This window comes from Topomyia yanbarensis, chromosome 2 (assembly GCF_030247195.1).
Source record: "Topomyia yanbarensis strain Yona2022 chromosome 2, ASM3024719v1, whole genome shotgun sequence".
Lineage (NCBI taxonomy): Eukaryota > Metazoa > Arthropoda > Insecta > Diptera > Culicidae > Topomyia > Topomyia yanbarensis.
Genome location: NC_080671.1, coordinates 328,039,908 through 328,050,171, shown reverse-complemented (window position 1 = coordinate 328,050,171; position 10,264 = coordinate 328,039,908). Strand labels below are relative to the sequence as shown.

General features: G+C 41.4%; 1 protein-coding gene across 5 annotated transcripts in view; it reads left to right on the top strand.

Annotated features, from left to right (window-relative positions):
- The first annotated feature begins 172 nt into the window (after window positions 1-172).
- LOC131683840 (box A-binding factor-like) overlaps window positions 173-10,264 on the top strand; it is a 94,389-nt gene continuing 84,297 nt past the window's right edge. For 2 of the 5 annotated variants that reach the window (XM_058966184.1, XM_058966182.1), the window contains exon 1: window positions 1,253-1,318. In XM_058966184.1, the coding sequence (XP_058822167.1) occupies window positions 1,288-1,318 (31 nt within the window). In that variant the 5' untranslated portion in view covers window positions 1,253-1,287. Of the gene's footprint in view, window positions 432-1,252; window positions 1,319-10,264 lie in introns of those variants that run through there. The other 3 variants (XM_058966183.1, XM_058966185.1, XM_058966186.1) reach the window with 3 other exon arrangements.

The window sequence follows — 10,264 nt, the reverse complement described above, 5'->3', positions numbered from 1 at the left end:
CGCCCTACGCGCGAACCGGTGATTGCGCGGTGTGCATCAGTCCGGAATTGAACAATCACTGAGCGTCTAGGAGCTCTCGAATGTCCGCCGTGCCTATTATATACGGAGGAAAAGAACTGATTACAAATTTCTGCTTTTTATCAAAATTGTTTGTGGCGAAGAAAACGTGTTTTTTTATCTTTACATATTGATAATAAACATCGCAGAACTGTGAGTAGTGCAAGTAGTAGAACTCGGAGTCGAACACGGGAACTGTTTTCCTATGTAAAAATTTGCTGATAAATTTTATCGCCGTCTGTCGTCAACTAGCATTTGACGTGTGTCCCAAGTGTATGTGCCGTGAACGACAAGTAGTGAATCTTGATAACGTGTCTCTGTGACGCGTGATTGTTTTAAAATCTGCGCTACAATGTCTGGTAAGGACTATTTTGGTAAGTTAACTTATCTGATGAGTTCCGTCGGGAAAAATCTGTGTTCGAAGTGTTTATTGATTTCGTTATCATTTCGGGCCGAGAAAGTGATTGTGTTATCTGGCTGGCGTTATGATAACAATGCGCTGGTGTAGAGCTTTGCCGTAAATAGTAGGGGTAGGACCCATCTGCAACAGCGATAGTGGCTTCTAGAGGGGCCAATACTGGGGTGATAACGGGATATCAGCAATCGGTTCTGAATTAAAAATATCAACCCCCGGACACTGACGTTGAAACGCGTCGGAATTCAAAGCACAACAAGAAACACATGGAATCTGCCGGCTATCGGTGCTTATCTGCCTGTACGGGGGTACAGGGTGGCGCTGAAAAATCGGTCTTATCGTGAAACCTGCAATTAGAATTTGTTGAACTTGGGAAGATATTCTACCAGCGCGACCTTGAGAGAAATGCACCTAGCATCTTACATAAGGCAATACGATAGCTTATCTTAACTTGCGTGGATTCTACTACCATATAGCTAGTGCAGGTGCATCCGAGAGGGAACTTTAAAACGGTAACTTGATAAGATGTCTCGAGAGAACGGTGATACGTATTGCATATACCAATGTCGTCGCTGAATACATAAAATAAAGTCATAAATTTTGTTTTGTGTAGCAAATCGAGATAAAACATTGTTTCGAACAAAACTACAACCACGTATGCAGAGTCACATACCGTTTACGACAGCAGTGCTTTCTGTGCCAGCTAGTATTTGGAAGTCAGTTGCTCCGAGATAGACGGTTCGCCAGTTTCACCGATACGGTGAATGAAATATTACGTGCGCGATTTACTTATATAGTATTTTTGCTGTTATGGAATGTACTGTAAATATAGTGTTTTCAGACAAGGTCATTTCAAAGTCGAACATATATGCACAGTTAGTAAATAATTGTGACAGTGTTCAATAATTATTGGATACTATGTCACAATCATTAGGTATAATTAATCGAACCACAAAAAGGATGATTAGTCACGTTATGCTAAGAAAAAAGAAAAAAAAGTTTTCGGAATCATTTTTCCGTCGCTAAACATGAAAACAATGTCCATTTTCGTCTTCTAGGAAACTTTTTCGAGATTCTTTTGAAAGGCCGACGTAAAAGGTTTACAGTGCAAAAGGTAATGATCTGCCTTTTCCAGAAATGTACAAATACCCATTTGATCAAATATAAATTTATTAAAGTTTCAAGCGATCAAAGTTTAACAAGTACAATTTCTGACCATTCTTCAATTATTTTTTTTTTATTTCGACTATGATCGTTTGTAATCCTGGAAATATACATGGGATCCGCAATTCCACACATATTATATACTAATGTAATAAATTGGTTTTAGTTCATTTGATTAATTTGAATCATTTGATTGACTTAATTAATTAATGCAATTTTACACTTTTTTTATCTTATACATATTACTCATTTTGTTTATTTTACTCATTTCATTTATTATTTTATTCATTTGATTCGTTTTGTTCGTTTGATTCTAAACAAAAATGTCAAAAAGTCCTTAGGGCAAACTAGAGCTTCTCTTTGTACACTTTCTCTCCCGTCAATATTTCGGCCGTTTTTACGTCTGCTTCGTAACTCTTTGCACAATATCCTAGTCGAAATCAAAGTCTTTCGATATGCAGTCGTGATTTGCCTCTCCAAGGAAGACGTTAGTAGTGTAAATGCATCTGTTCACATCTTTAGCTGTTGTCAGGTTGATCGTCAAAGTAAATTTGACATGAAATTTTGAAATTCAGATGCCATTTAATGTTTAATTTTAGTCCAACTAGCGGAGGTTCAACTAAAAAGCGGTTCAGCTGAAAAGTGTCCAACTAGCAAGTCATAACTCTATACTGAAACAATGTTAAAAAGTTTCACGATGACGCTGTAATAATTGAAAATGAAAGTAAACAAATTGAGGCTGTTATTCGCACTTTGCACCATTCGATACATTTGTATAGAAGTTTATACAAGTTTTTCTTTTATTAATTTTATTCATTTTATTCACATGTTTATTTGATTAATATATTCATATATTCAAATATTAATTATTTTTGATCGTTTTGTGCATTCATTCATTTAATACGTTTTATGTGTTTTATTTATGAATACATTTTATTCATTTGGTTCATTTCCTTCATCTTATTCGTTTTATTCGTTTTACTATTTTATTCGCCTTATGCGAATTGTTAATTTATTTCTTATTGTTTGTTTTATTATATTCTTATGTCTGAAGTTGTGTACGTATTTCGCCTTAATTTTGAATAATAATAATTTTGGGTCTTCTACTCTCATGGTTTCCAAAAATCGATTTTTTTCGTTGTTTAATTTCAATCTATATGTATCTGAGAATACGCCACAGAAAGGATTTGATGAAAATCATATTTCGTTGCATGTTTCTGGGAACCGAAAGGTACGCATCTCCGGCCATTTCTGTGATACTAAGCGCGGCGCACCACAATGGCGCTTGTCTAAGGAAAATCATTGTTTAAAGAATTCATCGGTCCATTCTTGACGGTTTATGTGTATGTGAGCGTCTGTGAATGGCTTCTTGTTTTCTTTTTGGGACGAGATTATCGTACGGAAGAAAGAATGCTTTGGACATGTTGAGAAGCGTATGGCAACTAGATTACGAAAACTGAAGAAAGAAAACAAAGGTATCGGTGGGAAAGGAAAGGGAAAGTTGATGGACAAATCAATCGGCCAGCTAACAAAATTTTATGGGCTGGAGATTCGGAGAAACTCAAATTCTGTAGAACATATGTTATCTGGGCTTCCCTCGAACACTGCTCATCATCGAACAAAAATCCCCAACACTCAAAATGTTCACCCGACGAGGACAGTTGGTGCAAGTGGCGTCGGTTGAAGTAAAAGGAACTTCAGGAACTTTCAAACATGTCAGCATCTACGAAAGTATATCATCTAATGATTTAATAGAAAGATGCTTAGGAGTTTACACACACAGAAAAAAAAAATGTTGGTAAAAATAAGAGTTTTTCACTCTTAGCAAAAAACAACCAACGCATACTCTTAGTTTAAAAGTAAAACTTTTGTTTTGAGTACTATTCTTCATTTGCTTAAAAGGAAAACTTTTACTTTGATTATTATTCTTGATTAATTTAAAAGTTTTACTACAACCTAATAGTTGGCGTTGGTTGTTTTTTGCTAAGAGCGGAACACTCTTACTTTTACCAATATTTTTTTTCTGTGTGCACCAAAAACATCAATGTGTCTCTGAATAGTGGAATCTGTTCCTTAGCGCCAAAACACATGCACAAATTCTGGCAGGCAGGTGGTCAATGTTGTGATTTATTTGGCAGTCAGCATGGAGATGATGGGAATTACCATTAGGACTGAAACTGAAAGACGTGCTACTCGACTCGACAGTGAACGTATAACTCGTTCTGAACGCAAAGTGGGTGTCGTTGCAAAACAGGCCCGAAATCAACAGAGGTTTTGAGGTTTTGAGAGCAAAATATGCAAAGCCAAGAACATTTTCGTGATGAGGAAGGTGAGCTCTGCAGAACTGGTATAGTAGATTATCTAGTAAGTTACTACTATCGAGTTATACACCGTACTCTACCTTTAAACGTGTTTTCCAGAAAGTTGTGTTTTAAAAGCGGTCAAGTAAGACTTTTAGTAGAAGTACTGCTCCGATTTCAATAATTTTTTCTCCAATTGTTTAGAAAATATACCACTATGTTTGGTCGAGAGGGATTTGCAAAATGTCAATTTGTTGCATTTTTAAGGCCACTAATAGACCAAAAAATAACGAAAATATTGGAAATTTTCACAAATCGTCACATAACTTTTACAAATTATAAAACAAAGGAAATCCCTCTCATCTACACATAGCCAACGTGATTATGACTATTAAAAATATGAGTTTTCTGATTACAGATAACCCAATTTGCCACAACTTTACTTAAGCGGGATCCATGCAGTTTCAACATCAATGTCATCAATAAAATTTCAAGGTCGCGAGAGATTTTTTTATTTCGTCTTCAAAAAAAAAAATTGAAAAGTCAAAACCTGTATCTACGAAATGAAAAATATGTTTCTAAATCCATTGAGTTCATCCATTATTCCCAAAAAGTGCTCAATTTTAGGCCTCACGAGTAGTTGACCCCCTTAATGAAAGAACAAAGTATAGTGATATTAGAGTTGTCTCATCTCCCTGTACGTTAGTGAAAGGGTGTCCCATATCAAATTGCATCACGGAAAAAATGCTGTAGAAAATTGGGTCATTGGGTATTATCTCTTGAAATTTGGGTAGAAGTAGTTTAGAGTGTATTATTTACTCTGTATTTTTATCGCTGTCAGTCTTTCGAAAATTGGAAAAAATAGCTTCATCCGAAAAGTAACGTCGTGAATTGATTTTGCGCAAGCACCTGGAAAATCCTCAGCTCTCTCATCGGCACATCGGAAAATAACTTGGAATCGTGCAGTCAACGGTGAGTCGTGTGATTAAACGTTACTACCAAACTCTGAGCATCCAACGGAAGCAGAAATGCGGTCGCAATGGATGTTCTAATAGTGATCAGGATCACAAGCGTATAGTGAAAGCGGTGGGAAAGCCACGGGCCAAAATACGGTGGGAAAGCCACGGGCCAGGAAACTGTACACCCAGATGGGCCAGGAAACTGGACCCCTGGATAATGAGACTTGCATCAAGCCGGACTTCCGGCAGCTTCCGGGGCTACTGTTCTTCACCGCCCAGCCCAAGTTTGATGTTCCGGAGGAAGTAAGGAAGCATAAACTTTCAAAGTTTGCTAATAAATACATGATCTGCTTATGTGGAAAACGGAGTGCGATGTTCGTGACTACCGGGACAGTGATCGGGGATATCTACCTCAGTCTACAAAACCGTCTGCTTCCTCTGTTGACGCAACACGAGGGCCCTACGATCTTCTGGCCGGGTCTAGCTTCGTGCCACTATCCAAATGTTGTCCTGGAGTGGTACGATGCCAGCGGGGTTAATTTCGTACCCCACTACATGAAGCAAACACGACGGAAGCATCCCAATAAAGTCATATCTAAGGAAGATTCGAAGAAAAAGTGGGTTTCCGTACATAAGAAGTTGCAGCCAGATGCTGTACAGAACCTAATAAGTAGAGTTAAGCGTAAGGTGCGAGCGTACGGTTTTGGTATTGAAATTGAATGAAATTATTATGCCAAAGGTTTCTAATGGGTTATATTTTTATTGTCTGAAAGTTTAAAAAGGATCCGTTCTCTAGGTAATTTTCTACAGCGTTTATCCCGCGAAGCAACTTGACGTGGGACACACTTTATCTAGGTTTTTGAATATATTTAACAAACATTTTCAACAAAAAACAAACCTACGATTCGAAACGGTCAAATACATTTTTTCAAACCTGTTTTCAACATACCAATTGTGGTTTTTGGTCCCAATTTTACTCACAACTGATATAGCGTTAGTACTAGGCAAGCATGCGAATCTAAAGTTTTTTCAATTCGGTCTTTAAAGAATTACTACCTACAGAAGGCTTTCAAAGTTCAAATTTTATTTCGTTTTGAATGTAGTTTCTGTTCCAACTAGCGATTTAATCTTCATTAACATAGTTTTTCGTCTATGATATTCAATTGAATCGCTTAGACATTTTTTTTATTTGTTTTACAGTATGTATGCATATAGAGCTCTAATTGCAACTACAACTGGCTGCTCATTTTTGTCCGTTCAAAATTATTTCTATCAAAACTTAATTAAAAATTATCTAATAACTTTTAAGGTGTAAGATATAGACCGATCATCTCTCCTGGAAAAATATGTATTTTGGCAAGACATATCAACATATCCTCCATATAGACGGGGACTTCGACCTTAACGTTATCATGTTTGTTCGGACGTGCCTAATAGCAAAAACAAAATCTCGAAGCAGCTCTTTTTGTACTACGAGTCAGCTCGAAACTATTTTTATTTTAATTACAATTAGTTTTCGTTTCCGGATTTTCAAAATGCACTCTACTTACATTTATAGTTTTTTCCCTCCTAATCTCTTCTATTTCAGGTTATCTTTCGCTCGCATCTTCCAAACCTACAATTTTTATAACCTTTTTAAAATATATTTATTTTACTTCAATTCTATTTTCTTCACCTTCTACCAATCCAAAATCCTTTAGTTTTATTTCCTTCGTCGCAATACTAATCAAGTTCACTATTTCCTCCGTTGCGCTATTTATTTCTATCAGCTTCCAAAAAAAAAACTCTTTTCCCGCAATTCCTTCAAAATCTATCTATGAATTCTATTCGATCTGTCCACACAATTTATGTTTTTTATTTACAAAATAATGTTGCATTAGAGTCTATACATTAAGCCGCGCCGACTATCAGCAACCGGTGTGATGTTTACTCGATGTCTTGTACGTTGTCATCACACGGGGGGTGTTTGCGGTCGGTTGTACTTGGGCGGTGCGTACACAGCCCCTCCCCGTAACTCTGGCGAGGCCTCCTTGGCCGAACCAGATTTACGATCCTGGACTTCGAGCACCGCAAGCTTCGTAACTGGCCGTCTGAACTCACCTCTCGACGTCTTCACCAGGGTTTGCCTGATTCTACCGTCCGCTCCGCTGTAGACTTCGAGGACGATACCACGAACCCAACTCTTTCGTATCATTTCGTCTGCGATGTACACCAGATCACCACTCGCCAGTGGACATGTCTCCGTATGCCACTTTGTCCGCTGATTTATCGACGGCAAGTATTCGGAAACCCACCGAGTCCACAGTCTGTCCGCCAACAATTGGGACCGCTTGTAACGGTCGCGCAAAGCTGCAGCTTCATTCGTTGGAAGCACGGCATGTTCTACGGAAATTCCGCCAACGCCACGAACGAAGTGATTCGGCGTCAGTGCTTCTTCCACTTCTGGTTCCAGGGATCTGTACGTCAGAGGGCGCGAATTAATTAGATCCTCAGCTTCTGCGAGTACAGTCAGCAGTATTTCGTCGTTCATCGCTCTTCCATCATCGATCACGGTCAACGCTGTCTTGAGAGAACGTACCAGCCTCTCCCAAGCCCCGCCCATGTGCGGTGCGCTGGGTGGATTAAAATTCCATCGGGTTGTTGAATCTGTGAACGCTTCTGCTGCATCGGCTCTAATTTGTCTTACGACCTCTTTGCTGGCTGCTTGGAAATTTGTTCCGTTGTCCGAAAAAAACTCTAGCGGTTTGCCTCAGCGGCACACAAAACGGCGTATGGCCATCAAGCACGCTTGAGTCGTCAGGCTATGAGCGACCTCAAGGTGTATGGCTCTCGTTGTCATGCAGGTGAGCAAAGAGACGTACCTCTTCTCCGATCTACGACCAACGGTTACGGTAAACGGTCCACAAAAATCTACGCCGGTATAACTGAACGGTGGCTGATTTGGCGTGATGCGTGGCACTGGTAGTGATGCCATTCTAGGGTTTTGCGGCTTGCACTTTTTTACTTTGCACCAGATGCACGATTTCGCTATCCTTTTCATCTCCGCCCGCAGATGTTGTACGCGAAAACGTTGCCAAATTTCGTTAACGGCAGTTTCTATGTTGCCATGTGCTACTTGCTGATGGTAGTACTCGAGCAATTTGTCGGTTACCGGATGCCTTTTCGGCAGGATGATCGGAAATTTAAGCTCGAATGGCAACAATGATCCTCGAGCGGCTCTTCCTTCCATCCTGAGCACATTCTGTTCGTCTAGAAAAGGACTCATGCTGTATAGATAGCTATCTTTATCCAGCCGATACCACTCTTCATACGGTAGCTCTCGATTCTTCTTCAGCACCTTTATCTCGTCAGGAAATCTGTCTGCTTGCGCTGATCTCCAGAGGTACGCCTCCGCTGCCTGGTACTCCTCTCGAGTCAGCGACGACGTATTTGCGGGTACATTTCCCTTCACGTGCCTCTTCACTTTCGCGGTCGTCGGAATCGCTTCGATTTTCAGACCCTCTCGTTTTCTTTTGCAGTTTGACACAAATCTGTAGATGCACGCCACTGTCCGAACTAAAACCTTCCACCGAGAAAACTGCTGAGGGTCTACGACCTGTTCTGTTATTCTGATGTCGTGGAAAAGGAAGCATGTCCGCAATTCTTCCTGGTCGTTCGGCGTAATCTCACCTTGCTCTGGCCATTTCTCTTCCGGAAAATACAGGAAACCCTGGCCTCGAAACCATGGCCCATCTGAACACATAGAGTGCTTTTTGTTCCACTTCGTCATAGCGTCTGCTATGTTGAGCTTAGTCGGAGCCCATCTCCACTCTCTTAGCTTTGAAAGACTGAGGATTTCTCCAATCCGGAAGGCGACGAATTGCTTGTACCGTCGGTGGTCCGAATGAATCCACGACAGCACAGTCTTCGAATCACTCCAGAAGTATCGCTGCTTTACGTCAAAGCATAACATTTCAACGACGGAATTTGCCAGTCTGGCTCCCAACACTGCTGCTTGCAGCTCCAGACGAGGAATTGGGAGATGCTTCAGTGGTGCGACCTTCGATCTCGCCATCACCAACGAACACATCGGACCATCAACCGTCTCAATCCGCAGATACGCTGCAGCCCCGTATGCACCTTCGCTGGCATCGACGAAGACATGAAGTTGAACGCTACTGAAGTCCAAGTCATGTCCGCCACGAAAGTAATACCGGGGAATGCGGACATTTTCAACCTCCGGAAGCCTTGCAATCCACTGATTCCATTTCTCCGCATTCTCTCCAGCTATTTGTTGGTCCCAATCGCATCCACTGCGCCACAGCTCCTGGATTAAAAGTTTCCCGTAAAAGGTGAAAATAGACAGTAGTCCTAGCAGATCGAAGAAGCTCACGACGCAGCTCATCACGATTCTCTTTGTCGGCAGCCGCTTGCCTGACAAGTACGGCACAAGATCGTCCCTCAGCTCGATGGAAAACGAGAACTTGTCGCTGGCAGGGTTCCAGACAATGCCTAGTACTTGCTCAAGACCCGTTTCCTTGTCCTCACTGAAACGTACGCACTGGTCTGTTTGCTGCTTCCCATGGCCTGAAGGAACTCTTCGGAGTTCGACACCCAGTTTCGCAGTTCGAATCCGCCTTTGGAATGAACGAAGCGAACTTCTTTCGCTCGTCCCACTGCTTCATCGACTGTATCTGCGCTATCGAAGTAGTCGTCGACGTAGTGGTTTTTTTCTATTTTTTCCACTGCCTCCGGAAACTGCCTTGCGAACTCCTTCGCGTTCACGTTTTTCACGTATTGTGCGGAGCACGGCGAGCTGGCAGAGCCGAAGGTCGCTACGTCCATCACGTAGACATCTGGGATCATTTCGGGAGTATTCCGGAACAGGAATCTTTGCACGCGCTTATCCGCCTCGCGGATCCTCAGCTGATGGTACATTTCCTTTATATCTGCACCAAATCCGATGACTCTCTCGCGGAATCTACAAACCACCGCCGGTAATGCTGTTAACATATCCGGACCCTTCAGCAGCTTCGAGTTCAACGATACTCCTTTCACTTCTGCTCTGGCGTCCCAAACCAAGCGATACTTCTTTTTCCTCGGATTGTACATGACGTTCAAAGGCACGTACCAAACCTTACTACTGTCGAACGCGTGCAATTCCGCCGACGTAGCTTTATGTGCGTATCCCTTCCCTAAATACTCGGCAATCATACCACGAACTTTGTCGTACAGTTCGGGGTTCCTACTCAGGCGCTTCTCCAAACAATGTAAACGTTTCATCGCCATAGGGAAGCTGTCGGGAAAGCTTGGGTCGTCCTCCTTCCACAGCAGACCCGTTTCGAAACGATCACCTATCCTCACCGTCGTACTCTTCAAGATCTCGTTCG